Source organism: Festucalex cinctus, chromosome 2 (assembly GCF_051991245.1).
Source record: "Festucalex cinctus isolate MCC-2025b chromosome 2, RoL_Fcin_1.0, whole genome shotgun sequence".
In the NCBI taxonomy this organism is placed as follows: Eukaryota; Metazoa; Chordata; class Actinopteri; order Syngnathiformes; family Syngnathidae; genus Festucalex; species Festucalex cinctus.
The window spans coordinates 28,244,038-28,263,420 of NC_135412.1; the positions used below are offsets into that span (position 1 = coordinate 28,244,038).

Here is a 19,383-nt window from a genome sequence, read left to right on the forward strand (position 1 = left end):
CTGTTAAATTCAATGTGTACATTGGGACATGGGGGGGAAACTATTCCAGGGGGTGGTCAAAATTGACATTTTAAATCATGAGGAAACACTAAAGCAATTCCTTGTTTGTGTATTTGTGCATGGATTATTTGAAATTTCATTGGGAGGGAATATCCTCCAATTCTGAAATGACCAATACACAAGGATTTAGCAAAAAAATAAGTTTGACTTCTTCCTGCTGTTTTTCAGACCAGCTTTACACAGTGTTTAAGAAAGAGAAGAAATTTTTTTCTTTGTACTAAAATGTTTGAAATGAACATTCAATCAAAGTATCTCATTTAATTAGTTTTATTTGAAGATATACTCTCCTCTGCCAACAAATATATTTTATTGCTGATTGAATGCATAATATTGACAACAAAAGAAGGGAATCATGTTAGCAAAAATGCTGTGCAAGGTTACATTACAAAGGACAAATGTATTCTTAAAACAGGTAAGTTGATTCAAAAATACACATGGCAGAAATTCAGACATTGTACAAATGATCATTGAGGGACTAAGCTAATTAGTTCAGTGACATGCAGATGTAGCCTATATATTAGCATAATTTGTAAATGACGCTAGCCTGCAGTTGAGTGGTTGTTTTGGTGACTTGCCTGTACAATTTGTTATGGCCAATTTCCCTCTTATTTAATTGAGGTGGCTATGATCGCTTCAGCTTGACTTTTGCTCTCACGGGACGGACACGGACTGCTTGAATCGAGATGGTCTGAATTGGATAGATCAACACTTTACCAAACTTGAATTTTTATACACTTTAATTTATAACTTTAAACCTGATTATGGAGGGTTGATCCCCCAATTTGTCCCTTTAGAAATGGCTACTGCGATCTTAACTGTATCTTATCAGGAAATAATCATATTAGGGTACAGCATATCTTGCAGCCCAAACCCAAATGAGTTTTTGCCATTTTTTTTTCAGTTCAGTGATAATCAGTTATGACACCACTACTCTTAATGACTCAATAAGCTACAATTTGTATTAGTTGCATTTTGCAGAAAAAGAATATATGCCTGTGATATTGTCATTTTTGTCTGTCTACATATGTTGTTCCACCATTTGTTTTTCAAATATATACTGCTTTAATTGTTAGAACACTGCAACTAATGACACTATTTGTTAACCTCCCTACGGTGTTTTCTTTATGTCTAAGCGTTAAGATAGCAGTGGTTCCTAGAGCAAAAATGTTGAGTTTATATTTATGTTGATCTTATTTCAAGCAGTGCAACTAATTCATTGTCTTATTTTTAACCAGCGAACAATAAGGAACTTTATCTGTTTTTATTTTGACAGGAGAGGATCAAATATTAGGAAGCTCATTTTAATGTGTTATACATGACAATGTTCGGATTAATTCCGGACTTCTGATATCGAATGGTTGTCCTGACCTATATCATCACTGTTGCATTAATTAAGCTGACTTTATGGTACCTTTTGAGGACATGTATTTAAATAAAATATAAATATAATTCAACCGGTTCCTGAAACACACAAAAAGTTGACATTGCTCGAATATAATGTACATTTTGGTTAGGCTATGAGTGGAATGATCATACTTAAATATTTCATGTCACAGAAAGGCTTTCATTGTTAGGGCCTTCATTTTTGGCACTGTGCATTAAAAAAAATAACTAAAAAGCCATAGCTGCTAACAGTGCATGCAAATGAGCTTATGTTTACATATTTGACAAGACAATAAACATGCTAGCTGATTATACAATTCATTTTTAAAGCTATGCCGGTCATACTATTTAGGATACATAAGTAAAATAAATCCTTCATTTGGTAGCAATTTATCAAATAAAATATAGATATCTGTTCATTTCAGCGAAACATCAGCAGGCCTTTCCCTTTAATACCTGAAGACAAAATACAGCAAGATTGTACACACGTAAGATCAAACCAGCACAGCACGCTGTCGAGCACAATATCGCAATACGTAGTACCTGTAATAATTGGGCTTGAAGGGGCCGTTCTTGTTCAGGCCCATATACTTGGCCTGCTCGTCAGAGAGCTCCGTCAGGTGAGCGTCAAAGTTGGAAAGATGCAAACTGGCCACGTACTCGTCTGCAGGGAACGTTTGTTACATCATCATTTTTTTTTGGTGCTGTGCTGTGAGTTTTTTCTATATTATAAGTACCCCTAAGTACAGTATGTGTGTCTGTTTTGCTTTGTGAGGTGGAGAAGCACGTCTTTACCCATTTTCTTGGGCAGGAGATACACATCCTGCTTGTAACGTCCCTCTGGAGCATTGAACAACTCAATTAAGGCCAGAGCCTGTAGGCAAGCAATCATACAAGAGAGGCAGACAGAGTGTTGCCTGTCACAAATATGAACAACTTGATATTTATTGTGTTGTATATGGAGCCCCAGACATGACATGGGGAGAGAAAAAATTACTGTCCCGGCATCTTGACCATGATATCCCCCCCCTCTTTGCTCGCAGTTTTGGTGTGTAGGCCAATCCTGTCTCATATTAACATTGTGCTTTGGCGCCATCTGGTGGCCAACGTCAATTTTAAACTATGGGAAGGAACCTAGCCAAGCCATAGCTTTTTGTAATAGAAGAATGTGCTTTGCCGCCATCTTGTGGCATCTATATGTCAGTAATAGATTTTCAGTAGTACACAGTACCATCGCTGTAATATGTTATTGTTTCTAGACAAGGTGTGCCTCATCTGGTTAAACAACTGTCCAATTCGATTCAAATTTATTTAATTCCTTAAAAAAAGAAATGAAAAGGGACAGAAAGAAGTCAAAATGATGTTATCTGCCCCTGATCAACAATGGGAAAAAAATCAACATAAAATGAACGACAGCGAGCGGTCAAGACGCTTTCAATGTAACAATTTATAATAATATAAATAATAATATAAAATAATTCAACAGCATATCCTTGTGCGATATTTATTTTTACAGTAATTGTGCTTTTATAAAGTTTTTAAAACTACAGATAGACTGAGATGATTTTGTTTTACAATCCAGATTGTTCCACAAACTGACACCTTGAGGTGAAATACATCGTCCTTTTTGTTATGTTCTATATTTTGTTTTGGAAAAAGTGCCTCTTAATTTGTACTCACTTTCCATTTTTATAATTATTAGATACATTATTATATTCATTATTATTATTATTATTATCATTATTATTATTACAATTTTTATTAATTAAGTTCTAAAGTTTTTAGTTGTATAAATAATTAATTTGTGTGGTCTCTGTCTCCACAACCGCAAACGTCACGACTTGCACGTTTCTGTAAAAGAAAGATGGGATCGCTGTCGGTTTTAGCTGCACACCTCCAAAACTTCAACGCAATAGGTCAGGTATGGAACAATCAATGAATTATATAACAATAACAACGCATTCTTGTCCAAGAATTGTATAAATAGTATTAATGTGTATTTTCTGTGCACATTTTACTAAGAGGCTAGAATTTATTTTTTCATGGACACAAATCACAATTTTGTGCACACTTCATATCTATATTGTGGCCATAAATTGAATTCCATGTTATGTCTGGGGCTGCGATGTGATTATTCAAGGTCTGACCTGAGTGGTCGCGGTGATGGACAACACAAAGGTGGGCACTGTGGAGCAGCTCAGATTCAACAGGCGACCCTGAGAAAGAACACAAACAAACCAAGATGCAACATGCAAACATGGTATAAAAACTACTAGTGCAACGCTTGAAAAGCAATCTCGCCAAAGATCCGTCCGTCACCTCGGCAAGAAGCACGACTCTCTTGCCATCGGGCCAGATGATGTGGTCCACCTGCGAGCGGACCCTCTCCCAGGTCAGCTCGTGGCTGCGTAGACTGGCCTGCGTGAGGAGAAGCAGAGCGAGTAAGAGTTCAAGCGAGGGGGTCTTCAACAAGAGGACGCGGGACAGACGTGCGATCGTTACCACGTCAATCTCAGTGTTGGAGTGACCCATGTTGCACACCACGCAGCCGTTCTTCATGCGGTCAAGCTGCTCTCTGGTAACAACATTCTTGTTGCCTTCAGGACCAAAACACACAGGAAGTGCTCAAACCTCTTCCCATCTATTTGACTGTTCATTTCGGGGTTGGGCAAAACATGTCTGGCTATGTGTTCATATGCATCCATTGTTTGACAGTGACACTCCGACACCCCCCCCCAGAAAAAAAAAAAGTTGTCAAACTAAAACTACTAAAAATGTATCAGTTTTAAATGAAACTACAATTTTTTTTACAGATTGAACTAAAACTACCCCACAAAACATGTACATGTAAATGAAACTACCATGAAATTTTGTCTGACATCAAGCTTCTGTGTCCCCCCCCCCCTTACCAGTGCAAGTGATGACCACGTCCATCTGCCGGATGACCTCGCTCAGTTTGACCACTCGGAAGCCATCCATGCTGATTGGGCATGATTACACAAACATTTGTCAACAATTTGAATCAATCCCAACAATTCCAGAATATATTTGCGGCTAACACTAACAAGTTCAAGCAGAGAGCAGCTAGCAAACACTGGTGGGAAATTAGCAACTTTCCAACACATTGGGTCACCAACAGAGTTCCAGAAAGTAAAAACCCTGCCACAGTTTGGTTTTAGCGACAAGTGCTTGTCCTCAAACGGCAGGTAAACGAGGTCATTACGAGAAGCACCTGTGGCTAAAGCTAAATTCTTACTTTCTTGACCTGGTTTTCCCATCTCTAGCCTCCAGTTTTCAAAAAAGCTACTAGCAACTTTAATTGCTAATAAACAGACAACATAATTTTTTTTGCATATGACAAGAAAGAAGCCAATTGCACTGAATACCGCCAAAAGCACTTATTTTCAGATTATCTGTACAAAAAAAAAGTTTCAAAGCTTTTCTTACTACCATGAGAAATAAATAAAGCAATAAAATAAAAACAAAATGTTATTGGCATTTGTTTTTCAATATAGAAAGGGGGAAACTATTGCTAAAATGAGAAATTGGATTTTTGTGAGAAGGCCAAACTTGAAAAAAAGCACTCACCACGCCTGCAGGGCGCAGATCGGGTCAATCTCAGTGATGCACACGATGGCTCCCAGTGCTTTCAGAGCCGTGCAGCAGCCTTTTCCCACCTAGACATCACCATATTTTTGACGTTGTGGAAAAACTTCAGTAGCTCAATTCAAGGTGTGAAAAATGACAGGATTGTTTTGGCGCCATCTGATGGCATATAAGTGTCAAGGAGGCACATTGTAGTGAGGTGTGGCCTTTCATTTAATTTTAGACATAAACAGTTCTTTGCTGCATTCTTGTGCCCCTATAGGCAATTACAAACCTTTTTAAGGGGGTGTCAATTTGACTCACAGATTTTTGCACACACACTGTCCTGAATTTCATTTTTCATTACAGTTAACAGAAATAATAAATGAAAGACATTAAATGACAATTCACCTCTCCATAACCGCACACCACGACTTGTTTGCCACCAAACATGATATCAGTGGTCCTCTTCAAGCTGCCAATAAAAAAAATTAAAAAAAAGATGATGGGTGAATTTTGGGGACGTTTGTCAGATAAGAGACAATCGATGCATTCACGCTCACCCATCCAGAATGGATTCACGGCAGCAGTAGAGATTGTCAAACTTCTGCTTGGTGACCGAGTCGTTCACGTTCATCGCCGGGACGCACAACTTGCCGGCTTTAGACAGCTGGTAGAGTCTGAAATATGAACACACAGTGAAAACTCTGCTTTGTATGCATACTATATGTAAAATGGCCACATTACAGAGGCTCTGTGTGGTGCTTTTTTTTTTTTTTGCAAAACTTGCCAGTCTTGAAGAAGGAGCTAAGCAGCAACATTCACAACATTTGTGGGAACCATAAAAAATTCTGAGGATGCCTTTCAGTGTCTCTTCCAGTATCTCTATATCTCCTTTGCAACTTGCTAATGACACTCCGAGTCTCCTAAGTCTCACCGATGAACTCCGGTGACGCTCTCCTCGACGATGCCTCGCACTTTCTTGAACACGCCGGGGTACTTCTTGTAAACCCAGTGTGTCAAGTCTCCGCCATCGTCCAAGATCTGTGGAAGACGGATGAGATTTGAAGGTCTCCTCGCTGTACCAAAGTCATACCATACCATACCATATTGGCCTGCCAGCCCTCTGTGTTGACACAGCGGTCGATGCACCACCAGAAGTCATCTTCTGACTCGCCCTTCCAGGCAAACACGGACACTCCTGCAGGATGCGACATGTTAAGAGGATCAAGTAGGAAGATGTTGTAGTGCTTGGATGCCCTCCAAAATGCTGGCCCGAAGCTCCGAGCATTTTTTGGACTTGTCATCAATAGGATGTATGGGCAGTATGGTTTGCCTTAGAGGTCAAGGGTTCAAATCTCTCCTTCCTGAGTGGAGTTTGCATGTTGTCCCTGTGCTTTTGTGTTTTGTTTTCTTCTCCTGCTCGTTAACTGCATGGAGGATTTTAAATTGTCCATAAGTGTGAATATGAGGGTGAATGTTTCACAATATGGGCTCTGACAGTCTTTTTTTTTTTTTTTTGCCTAGCTGTTTCCTAAATGTCTAGTGACCAGTCTGATATTAGACAATAGTTTTGGGATATGTGCTCTGAGATAACTCCCGAAAAGGAAAAGAAAAAAAAGAAAAACAAAAAACACACACAAAAAAAAACGTACGTAGTTGTGTAGGTTAACCGGGGGGGGGAAAAAAAAAATAAAAAGTAGTTGTGTAGGTTAACCTAAAGCTAATAAAAGTTGATTAGGCTAAAACAAAAACCAAAAAAACCAACACCAAAAGTATTTACAGGTTAAAATAAAAAATACTGCAAACAATAATTACAGGTTAAACTAAAACTAAAAAATAATAAAAAAAAAAAAAAGCTACACGTTAAAATAAAATTACAAAGGGAAATAGCTGTCTATATAAAAATAAAAACAAAAAAAGATGATCATGTTAACCGAAAATTACCAAGGCAAAGTTGTACATTCAAATAAAACTAAGTCAAAATAAAATGAATGTATGAATGAATGAATGAATACATACAGAAATAAATAAATAAATAAATAAATAAATAAATAAATAAATAAATGAATGAATGAATGAATGAATGAAAAACAAAAATGCACATGTTACTACAAATACGACCAAATAAAATATACAGGTTAAAATAAAACCAATAAAAAACTAAAACTACCAAGTGAAAGTTCTACAGGTTAAATAAAACAACCAAAATGGTTGTCAAGACTAAAACAAAACTATAAGAAAGAACAAAGTTTTGCACGTTAAAATAAAACTACCAAAAGAGTTACACAGGAAAATACAATTACCGTAACATGAAAATCTGGGCAGGATAAAATTAAATTCGTCAAAAAATTTAACACAGGTTTAAATAAACAATAAATAAAGATAAAAATAAAACTACTAAAAAAAAAAACAACAAAAAAAAACAAAAACGTTAAATTCCAAATGTTTGTGAAAGTAATGAATTCGGAATTGTGGGTACATTTTCTAAAGGCGTCTGAGGCAGAACTTCAGCTCAAACCTCGGGAGTCTCACCTGTCTCGGCCAGAGCGGCGGCCACCTCGTTCTGGGTGGAGTAGATGTTGCAGGCGGTCCAGCGACACTGAGCCCCCAGAGCCACCAGGGTCTCGATCAGCACCTGAGAGGACCAACAAAATGACAAACACGCTGGAAAAGATGCAAAGAAATTCATTGAGCGGGGGGCGTGACCTACCGCCGTCTGAGCGGTGATGTGGGTACAGCCCACCACTTTGGCCCCCGCCAGAGGCTTCTCACCCTGAGCTCGCTTCCTCAGGGAAATGAGGGCCGACATGTCTGGAAGAAGCAAACACATGGATAGGACGACAATCATGTTGTGAGTAGTTTTGCCAAATTCTAGGAATTTTCCAACTTTGGAACAACATAGGCACAAAATGAACATTTCTCAGTTTAATATCATTCACATAAACAACTTGTACATCAAGGTAACAAATGAAGTGCACCTTTGCTAGGAACTGCGATAAGTGATGACCTCACATGTCTTTTATATACTTAAATATGTGCTCCATTTGCTGATCCAAATGTCCAGGAATCATCATCATATATATATTTATTTTTACATGTAATTTACGGTATCTAGATGGGAAGATGGTCGCCACTCAATCACAGGGCACATAATGACAAAAACATTCACGATTAAAAACATTGATCGGCCGATTAATTTAGAAAAAAACAAAACAAATTAATGAAATAATTCATTTTTGGTCCCTTAACGTTTAAAATAACAACGTGAAATACAGGCAGAACAGTTGTTTTACAATGCTTTGGCTTATTTGTTTAACATTACAATAGGGAGAAAAATCAGCAAAAAATAACCAATTCTTTGGGGGGCATGCGAGTGTCTGAATATCATTATCTTTGTCGTATTTTGTATTGTGGTAATGTGTAAAAAAAAAAATCAAAATAAAAAATCTGCAAAAAAAAGGCACATTTTTACAGATTTTAACGCTAATATATAACCAATTAATCAGTTGGGCTCTACTTAAAATGCACGTTTGGCATGTGGGCGGAGCTGAAGTAACAGTGGGAAACCCACACAAGCATAGGAAGAACATACAAATGGCACCCAGGACGGCCAAAACCAACATTCAAACCTCGGAATTCACAACTGTGATGGAGATGCATTCACCACTCGCCACCATGCTCTTGTTTTTTTTTGTGTAAAAAGTGCAATAATTCCGAAAAGCACCTTGTTCGGCAATTTCTATCTCACGACGGCCAAACTCGGCCTGTTTGATGTTCTTCACGCAGAAGTCGCTGCTGCCCTGTGTGTTGACCTGAGCTTTATCTCTTGGGGACGTTTCATCATCAGAGCTGTCAGTGTACGACGCAGCTGGCGAAAGAAGGAAGGAAAGATCATAATTATGAAGAAAGGAAGAAAATGTGAACAAATGCATTAAAAGAAGCCATTTCAATCTATAGTATGTATGATTTAACCTTTAACACATAAATAACTGACTTATCGTGTATCTGGAAAGTACTCTCAGTGCTTGACCTTTTTTTGTTACCTTATTCCAAAAATAGACTGAATTGGCATTCGAGTCTTTAGTTATCTAGCTCTGAAAATATGTCTGAGTGAGCCCTTCTGCTAATTTCTGTAACAGCAAACACCGTTTCTCCAGTTGTGACTAATTGGCAAGTGTATGAAGCACTGCCTCCACCCGTGAAAATGCTGGTTGTCATGGTAACAAAATCCAGAATCATATTGGCTCGCTGATACGTGCACTTCCACATGACGAGGAAAAGACCACCCACTCAAAACATGTCAATTTTAGCATGGCAACGGTTTACTGATCATGAAGAGGAACGTTGCTAAGATGCTACGCTAACGCGTGGTACCTGAGCTGTAGCTGTCTGTGGACGACTGCGAGATGGAACGAGAGAGGGAGCGGCGGCCAGCCTTGGTCGGGTATTTGCTGAACTCCTGTTTGTCCTCTGCATTGGCAAACTGGATCTATAGGAGAAAAAAGTTTGAGTTGGCACTTTGGGGATTTTTGCATACCCTTTTTCAGAACAGACTCGATGGTATCCAAGTAGTTTTGTCCATAGTTTTTGAGTGTCAGTAGTATGTCCTGTTGTTTTCCTCACAACCGTTGAGAGCATGCTACAAATGCAAGTGCTTTCAGTGGGAAATGTTGTTTTGAAAGGCAACCAAAACCAATAATACAGCAAAGGAATACGAAACTCCAGATTGTCTCTTAAGCCTTCTAATTCCTAAACATTTGCGAGCATAAGTCTGTTCTCTTGCGAACATATCCACAGGACTTCAGCGATCACTTCTCTCAAATGCTTTCATTCACTGTGGAATGCTGTCAAATTTCCTCTTTATTTTTGATGTCCATAAAATGTGTTTGCACTCAAAACCAACACGCAGGTCAGCAGAGTTGACACAACATGCGACACAGACCAGAAATCTGAGGACACACCAATGACAAGGGCTTCTTGGAACTTTGACAAACTCCTCTTGGGCCCCAATTCAAAATTTTATCAGGAGTGCCCACTGGGAAAATAATGGGAAGTCGTCCAATTTGGTGTGAAGCAGCCAATTTGGGCAAATTCCATCAGTAGTGGAAAGTTAAAAGAAATAGCAGCCCTCCAAACTGGTTTTACAGGCAGACACAAAATTGGGACCCTTAACTCATTTGATCCAAAAAACGTTTTTATGTTTTAAGTGTCCCAATGACGTATTTATACGTTTTTGTTTTGTTTTGTTTTTTACATGCTAGACTAGCATACAGAAGGCTTTGATGCAGCCTCTCAACTGCAAAGAACGGTTGCAGAAATGGAAGTTATCACACAAACGGCCAGCAGGTGGCAGCAGAGCAAAGGATATCAACCAGGGCCGTGTTGAAAAAAAGCTCAATTACTCACAATTCTAAATAGATTTGTGAAAATTAATTCAACTTAGCTATATTCTAATGCTAATTGCTGCAAAACGGAAACAGATAGAAATTACACTTTTTTTTCCTGATGAAAGAAGATACTTTAATCTTTCTTTTGATATGTTCCATGTTTTTATAGCAATAGAACACAATATTCTGTGACTGGGAGCGAATGAGTTGAGGACCCCTGACCAAAATTAAACAGAAAGTATGCCATCTTATTTGAAGCAGATAATTGGGTGAATTCCATTAACAACAATAACCCCTGGAAAGTTTTGGAAATAATTATCAGCCCCTGAAAGCAGTTTCACCAATCAGTACGAATTTCGGTGTACGTGTTATAACGGGACACAACAAAAAAATCTCAAGGGCACATAACCGAAATTAAACACAAAGTCTGCCGGTTTTTGTTTGAAGCAGACAACTGGGTGAATCCAAATTAGCAATACCCCCTGGAAAGTTTTTATTTATTTTTTTTATTTTTTATTTTTATTTTTTGGTGGTGGTGGTGGGGGGGAGGGGATCAGCCCCAAACACCAGTTTCACCGATTGACATGAAATTTGGGTGGACGTGTTTATTATAACAGGACTCACTAAAAAGTCTCAAGGACCGATGCCTGAAACTGAAGAAGTCTACCATTTTTGTTTGAAGCAACCATTTTGGGTCAATAGGCTCGTATTTCAACAAATCCCCACTACTGAATGAACCCAAACTGGAAGCAGTTAGATGGGCAAAGCTAAATTCAGGCTTTTTTTTTTTTTTTTTTAGCTGATGCCATCTCATTGCAGAGCATGGCATCAAGTCTAACAAAGTTCAGGTATGTTAAAAGATAATTCTCCACAAGGTCATTTTGTTGTTTGTTTTGGAATTATATTATCTGTCCAAATTACATCTTCTCGTGGAATTGCAGTGTTTTCTTTCAAATTTATGACTGTAAAAACTCAGTACAGTTAACGACTGATTGTAAGTTCAAAACGTGCTAAAATTCACCGCACAGTCACTCTATTAAGACGATTAACATTTGCTGCCTGGTTAAGATTTGAGTCTACACTAACTTCCAACTGCCAAAGAACAAATCAAGTAAGGATGAAAAGTGCCTGTCCTGATGATGGCTTTGTCTTGTTAGCGGCCACTCACCCTTTCTGTGTTTGCCATCACTGCCTGTTCTCTGCCTCTGTGTCCCGCGTGTGACATTTCAGCACCTGGTGGACCCAATGAGACTACCCCCGGAAAACCCTCCCAGAAAAGCCAGGTGGGAGGCGCCCTTCACCTGTTATCCTCATTTCGAATGGCCCAGGGAGAGAGAGGGAAAGAGAGAGAGGGAAAGTGCAAGGGAGGTAAAGATAGTGACAGAGATAAATGGAGAGAGACAGAAATAGGCAGTAAGAGAGTGAGATAGAGAATAAGTGAGAGCATTTTGTGTCCCTTGTTTCCTCATTTTTGTTCCTTCCTCCCTTCTTTCCTTCAATTCCTCTATTCCTTCCTCTCATCTGTTCATTCTTTCCTTCTTGTTTCTTCATTTGTTCATCTCTTCCATCCCTTTATTTTTTCAATCTCCCATTCCTTTTTATTTACTGCCGACATAAATGTCTGCAGGGATCAGAAACCGCTTTTGCACAAATTAGCGCAACAGAAGTGAAATTTCATCGCCACAATTTATTAGCCTGGCCCTCGTCTTCATTAAACAAACAGGTCCTCCAGTTACACCTTCAATCTAAAAAAAGCTTTTCTTTAGCGATCATCGTCCAAGTAGCAGAATTAAGCTGGCTCAGTGAGAGGTCCCTCTGTCGAGCTGTGTTAGCGACTTACTGACCTGGACGTCATCCCACAGACCATCTTAAGTCAACGCACTGGCCGTTTGTCTACGTCTTAAAATAAATGCCTTGAGTCTGTTGAGTCACAGCAGATTACACACAAAACGTGGTGTGTACGCAACTACACTACAGTATGTGACCACGGAGACAGATAAAGTCACATTTTTCCACGAGAAAGTCATATTTTTATGACTTTTGGCAATGCAATGTCAGCCTGTGTGGCCGCATATGTCATTCATGCCACCAACTGCCACTGATGATACGACACAAGAATATCAGCTTGTAATTGGCACAAAAGCTAAAGCGGGGATACGTTTTGGCGTTGTTTGTTTGTTTGTTTTAAAAGTGTAGCGGTCCTCATTTGAAGATATTCAGTTTTTTTGAATGAAGTGATAATTTACTGCCAAATATTTTGGGCTCCCCTATGCTATGACTTGCAGACCCCCTAGGGTCCGCTGTTTTGAGAAGCACTGGGATAACATTCTGCTCACCTGCCAGGCAATAAGAACAACATGTGGACTGTGTTCCAATATGAAAACATATTGGATGGTAGGAATGCTGCACAGAGCTTATGACAACAAAGCACTTTGTTATGAATACACGCCAGAGGCTCAAGTCCAACTGAGCCGGCACCGGCAGTGAATGCGCGAGTCAAACATTATGCTTCAAGGGGACATATTAGATGATTTTTTGTACATTTAAACCGGGGCTTTTTTTTGTGTGTAAACCAACATTTTGATGAAATTGTCCAACTTTTGATTGAGTGAGTGAGTGAGTGGTATAGCAAGAGAAAGACCGTGAGACTGTGCGCGTGTGCGCGCGTGTGTGTAAGTGTGTGTGCGTGTGCAGTGACCTTCTGTCTCCTTCCCATGGCGCCGTTACACAACATACCCTGCTGGGATTGAGACTCATTGTATGTTTGTTCATGCATCATCATTTGAAAACACGACTGTTAACACTGCAGGTTAAATTGACCTATTAATATTTTGTATTTATATTGCAATATTTTTCATTTGTATAGACCTCGATTTACATTTAATTAGTTTGTGACAGGGCGGCACGGTGTTGACTGGTTAGCACGTCCGCCTCCCAATACTGAGGACTCCGGTTCGAGTCCAGGCTTCGGCCTTCCTGGGTGGAGTTTGCATGTTCTCCCCGTGCCCGCGTGGGTCTTCTCCGGGTACTCCGGTCTCCTCCCACATTCCAAAGACATGCATGGCAGGTTAATTGGGTGCTCCGAATTATCCCGAGGTGTGCTTGTGAGTGTGGATGGTTGTTCGTCTCTGTGTGCCCTGCGATTGGCTGGGAACCAGTTCAGGATGTACCCCGCCTGAAGCCAGCTGGGGTAGGCTCCAGCAACCCCGCGACCCTTGTGAGGAATAAGCGGTTAAGAAAATGGATGGATGGACGTTACCCGATTAAAGACCTCTGGACGGATACGTGGTGTAGAAGCAAAGGAGTTCCCTATCTTTTGACGTGCTAGCTCCGACCCTCAGCATTGCACTCAAGTCTCAATCAAGCAAGTAAAACATTAATGGACTGTGGCAATAATGAGACCGCTAAAAAGATAAAGTAATCCTAAAACGGTTGGTCAACTGTAATGCATGCACTTTACACTTACATGGTATGAACATTGAATGAAGGCTAATGTATCTGCATCAACAATACTGCTTTGTGCTTTGGTGTAGCATCTTCTGCAAATAAGCATTTGCTGGAAGGGATGGCAGAAAATGGATAAAAACAACATTATACTACATTACGTTATACACTGAAAATTAGTTTTACTACCAAATATCTTGAATGGTATTATTTTCCTCTGATAGCTGTTTTATTTAATTTTATCTTCAATCTATTTAACTACGTTTATTATTTAAAATTTAAATACCCATAAGATTAACAAATTAAATAATTATCAATATCAATGGATATGAAAACTTATAATGTACTTTTTCTGTCATATTGTCCAGCCCTACTAAGGGCATTGTTTAACAAAAAGGTGCTTATTTAATATTTTTTGTGGACCAGTTTGCCTTTTTCATACGATTCCCCAGATTTCTACCTTTCCAGCCATAACACCCCAGCCTAATATAGATATGTCTCCAAAATCATCACTTTTCAGGAGACCACCAAAGACATTTCTTTAACAATTGAATTGTCAAAGAGAGCAAGCCATTTTCAACACTTAATATCTGTAAAAACTAACACCCACACTGACCAATTGTCTTGATTTGTGAAAAAATGTTACATTTACTGTGCCCTGCGATTGGCTGGCAACCAGTCCAGGGTGTCCCCTGCCTACTGCCCAGAGCCAGCTGAGATAGGCGCCAGCAGCCCCCGCGACCCTTGTGAGGAATAAGCGGTCAAGAAAATGGATGGATGGATGCGGACCCGTTGCCATGGGCGGGCCTTGGGGGTCCGTGCCCGCCCTGTCAGTCAGCCGTGCCCGCCCTAGCAAGATGACTCACCAACTATTCGTCCTATCAGTCACGTAAACTTGCGCCTTCTGTTTTAAGTCAAGCATGGCGTGCCAGCCAACCACATACCTCCTTTCAAGCTTGACTGTGATTGACAACTAAGCGAGCCAATGACAATCAAGATGGTGGGGTGGGGTGGGGGGAGACGCGCACTCTGCAGACGTGCCTTAGCCAAATCTACTTCCGGGTAGATAGTGCGCATTTGCCGGATGGCGCTGGCATAAAGACTGAGCAGTGAGCACGTCCTTCGGCTTTAATGGAAGCCACCAAACGCCAAACCTCGATCCAGGATGACACAGTTGACATCATTGGGAATCCTGAGTCCACTGGTTACGTTTACAAGTGAGTGTCAAACTTTTATTTTAATTAGTCAAGCCACACAGCACGGATGAATTGTAGCAATACAAAGTATGCGGTTAACAGACCCAAGCAGTCACACATACACAACAACAACTAAGGAGCATAAAATTATTTATCACTAAAGCAGTTGCAGTACAATGTGAGTTGAATTCTCTTTTTTTATTGCCAAGTTTGTTCATGTTGATGACTGTCACTAAGTTCTAATTTAAAAAAAAACAGCACTTTACACATCCTTTTGGATTGATATTCTGCTTAGTTTTTCACTGAACCCATATGTTGTTTCTGTATATCATCGACATAACTCAACCTTATTTCTAAATCACTTTAAAACATCAATTGCTGCATACAAAGTGCTGTGCATGGAATAGAAATTAGTCTTTTAGTAGTGAAATAAAATAACTAGTGCTGTCAAACGATTAAAATTTTTAATCTGATTAATCACACTTTTTAATTTTGATTAATCCCGATTAATCAGCTAAATTATTTGCTTAATATAAAATAAATACAAAATACCGTAATATTTTGACATTAACGCATTTTATTATCTGAATGTCATTTGCAAACATTGATTAAATGCATGTACGCAATTGCATGCATGCGTGTATTGTTCAAAACGTAACAGCATCATATCAATTGGGTGCAATTAAGCAATTATTAATTAAACGGAAATTACTTTTGTTTTATCTAAAGTCCCGTTGGGGTGTTTTTTAAAGCGAAATTTACCACCGAGCATACCCACTGGAGTTACCCCGCTCATTTTGGAACAACAGGCGTAGTAAATGCCGTGCATTGACCTAATCACGGACCTGCGCAGCCTTCAATGTAACCATCCGCGGTTACGTTTAAGGCTCAAGTGCGGTCAAAAAAAAATAGTGCGATCAATCTGCGTTAATACGTGATTAATACGTGCGACATTTTTCTGTGATTAATTAATCTATTAACGCTTTAAATTTGACAGCCCTAAAAATAACACAAAATAAAATTAATTCGAGTAAATATAAGTAGATAAGTATACACGCAAATAAAATACTAAAAAAAAAAAAAATCTTTATAAGTATATGAATAAAATAACACAGAATACAGAAGGCACCATAAAAAAAGTAAAATGATGTGAAGTCTCATGCTGAGTCAAAGATCAAAGAATAGAGATGTCTGGCAAAAATGAAAGGAAATTTTGTCCATATTGTACAGCCCTAATCCAACACGCAAATGAAGGCAACTGCGAGCCAATTCCAGATAGAAGAGGCTGGGTCACAGAGTCATTCATTCGGACGTAGTTGTTTACAGAAGTGAAGAGTGGATTTGTTTCAAATGAACTTGTGAGTTGAATAAATGCAAAATGAACTACACTTTTTTTTTTCAGTTTGTCTTTTAGATTTCAGAACGAACTGCCGCTTTTAAGTGACAGAAAATATTTCTGAACACTTTTGCAGTTGTCACAATGCCGCTGTTCAACCTGATGAACATTAGATTTAGGTTGATAAAGTGTGCCCCCCCCAAAAAAAGGTAATGCCCCCCCTACAACTGACTCATATTATCACCTAATTGGCAAATTCTGTCGAAGCCTGATAACGATCCTGTTCAATAAAATCAGTTGTGTTGGTGGAGAGAGACATGAAAGACAGGCAGGATGGTGAACTGATACACTGAAAAAAACAACTCGTAATATTTACTTAAAAAAGATCTCGCAAGTAGTTGCACTCACTCCAATTTAGTAAATTCTACTACTCAATATCAAGCATATCACACTCAACAGAATTAAGTAACATTTACATGCAACTAAAGATTGATTACATGTGGGAAATATTAAGTAACTCTTACCAAATGTAATTATAAAGTTTCTTCCTGTAATGTAGTAATGTGTAGTTATTGTAATTAGGTCATAGCCAGTGCTTATTAAGTCAATGTTAAAAACATGAATTGATTACCAATATGAAATAAATAACAATTGTATTAACTTTTTCTATTTGACTTCACTTAATTATACTGAACTCTTGACCCAGTACAATTTAGTACTTGGACTAAATCTGTTGAAATAAATACAAACAAACCACCATACAGTCACAGTCACAACTTAGTCACTCCAATTAACCTACAATGCATGTTTTTCGGAATGTGGGAGGAAACCGACAAAGCACGGGGAGAACATGCAAACTCCACCCAGGTAGGACGTAACTTGGACTCAAACCAGCATCCTCGGCAACGGGAAGCAGACGTGCTAACCAGTTATCCACCATGCTGCTAGAAAACCAATCAGATATGATGTTAAAGAAAGCCCTTTTGTTTCGTTCTGAAACACAGTCGCTCTGCAAAGCAGATTCAAGTTACAAAATAAAATACAAACAACTTAACCCAAATTTAGGATTCATTTATAATAAATAAACCAAATTGCAGGGGGGGGGATGAAAACTTGAAGTTTCAGTCTTTGTTGAAAATAAATTGAAATGACAAATTATGGTTAGTGCACATAATGTAATTATATACAACGTGCATTATAATGTATGTTAAGCATTTAAACATGGTACTCGCTTTAGCACTTTTAACATTAAACACATTAACTGAGTAAATCTTAATTATTAATTTAATTTAAAATGTATTACAAAATTTGCTATAAACACATTACACAGAAGAAAACAAGTAGCACATTGAAATATACCTAATGTTTTGAATTAACGGTGACTACTTGAAAAAAAAATAGTAAATATAATTTATGAAACCAAGGTAATATCTACAAGGGCAAAAAAATCTGTTTTTTCATTGTATCGGGCTCTGAAACTTGATTTGATATTAATTGATTTTTACACCCAGCCCTACTTTACACCGCACTTGCTAGAATTTTGTGAAGTCTGCAAATCTAAGTGTTTAGTAAGTTAGCAACTTGAATTGAGGTAGATAAACTGTCCTTCATATTCATTCACGGTTCAACTTCATTTGCTTTTATTTTAGCATAAACCTAACCAATAACACCAAAAAAAAATTAGAATAAATCTAATTTTCTTTATTTGATACGGATTCATTTATTGGTTGTTAAAAATACACGGTATGAGGACATTATAATCACATATTAAGTAACAAACACTTGATGGAGAGAGGGGGTTGCTCAACCATAGGCATACGCAAATAAATAACGAACCATATTAACAGGACAAACAAGCCTTCCCACTCACATTCACACCTCTGGACAGTTTGTTCTTTTGTGAACCTAACATGCTAAAATGTTTTTTGAACTGTGAAAACAAGCGAGCACAGGGACAATTAAGTCAACCACTCGTCCAACGCGTTGTCTGTAGCCCTACTTATGTTATAACCGCTACTGCGGCAGTTACCATCCGGGCCAGGATACGGTGTGCACCCCCACACGACTCGTAATGCGGCGGCGCCCCCTCCTCCCGAGCAGGCTGACTGATGGCGGGTCACCGCGTCCTTACCTTCTTGACGGACTTGAGCGTGGGGACGGCGGTAAAGGCAGCGGAGGGCATCTCGCCGACGTTCATGTTCACGTCGCTGCTGTTCTTGCTCACGGTCAAGGCCGAGTATTTCTCCGCCACGTTCTCGGTCTCCTTGACGTACTTGGTGCCTTGTTTGACCTCCACCATTCCGTCGGACGCGGCCGAGTCGCTCATCGCATCCGCCGAGTGGTGTCGCGTTTCGTGGAGCAGGTGGTGAGGGGACGAGGTTACCGCAGGGGAGGAGAGCGGTCGTGTGGGCCCAACGAAAGCACGCCTACCACAAAATAACTAACTTTGTACGTAACTGGTATAGCTATTTTGCGACTTTGTTTGAAGACACTTGCTCGGTTCTGTCAGCGGCGGTTGGGGTCTCATCAGTCCGCAGGCAGGCTGCATCTCTGCAGGGAGGGGAGGGGAGCGATGCGCGGGAGCGAATGGGTCACCTGAGCTCTTGGCAAGAGGTGGGGGCGGTCGCCTCCGTCGGCTCTGCGGAGGAAAGCGGGGCCGGGGCAGTCAAACCAACGACAATAAAGCCATTCTTTGACTTTGAGTTGCTTTGTACTATTGAGTTAGTGCGACAGTCGTAAATTGTGTTTCCATGGTTACACAATGGCGTGTTTTGGCTCAACACCCTCTCGATGATAGTCCGGTAATAGTCCCGCCCTCTACACCGTGATTGGTCGATTGTGAACCGGTTGAAAGCGGCCCATCTGCAAGTCGAATCACAACAGAAACATAATACATGTACTCTACTGTCCACAAAATAGGCATGCATTTTGACGACAAAGCATTAAAAATGTCAGTCATATAGATATAAGAAAACAACAGAGCACAAAC

At 39.4% G+C, this 19,383-nt stretch overlaps 1 protein-coding gene across 2 annotated transcripts; it reads right to left on the reverse strand.

The window, feature by feature from the left end:
- Nucleotides 1–311: 311 nt before the first annotated feature.
- On the reverse strand, nt 312–19,130 carry ahcyl1 (adenosylhomocysteinase-like 1). Of its 2 annotated transcripts, none has more exons than XM_077514199.1 (17): nt 18,526–19,130; nt 9,406–9,520; nt 8,756–8,899; nt 7,742–7,842; nt 7,564–7,666; nt 6,135–6,229; nt 5,966–6,072; nt 5,592–5,708; nt 5,440–5,503; nt 5,032–5,120; nt 4,353–4,423; nt 3,946–4,040; nt 3,763–3,861; nt 3,591–3,659; nt 2,239–2,317; nt 1,987–2,107; nt 312–1,899 (listed from the first exon to the last, which is right to left on the reverse strand). In XM_077514199.1, the coding sequence occupies exons 1-17, from the start codon at nt 18,718–18,720 to the stop codon at nt 1,893–1,895; spliced, it is 1,671 nt and encodes a 556-aa protein (XP_077370325.1). In that variant the 5' UTR covers nt 18,721–19,130; the 3' UTR covers nt 312–1,892. The 2 variants fall into 2 exon arrangements, with proteins under 2 accessions (XP_077370325.1, XP_077370326.1); XM_077514200.1 differs by lacking the exon at nt 18,526–19,130 and adding an exon at nt 11,587–11,751.
- Between the last annotated feature and the right edge of the window lie 253 nt (nt 19,131–19,383).

Bases quoted from the DNA above. Each gene is read 5' to 3' on its own strand.
- ahcyl1 (XM_077514199.1), bottom strand. From the start codon at position 18,720: ATGAGCGACTCGGCCGCGTCCGACGGAATGGTGGAGGTCAAACAAGGC. The intron at 5,121-5,439 runs GTGAATTGTCAT...GGTGATGTCTAG, and splicing joins TGGTGTGCGGTTATGGAGAG to GTGGGAAAAGGCTGCTGCAC. The intron at 2,108-2,238 runs GTAAAGACGTGC...CGTTCCCTGCAG, and splicing joins TCTCCTGCCCAAGAAAATGG to ACGAGTACGTGGCCAGTTTG.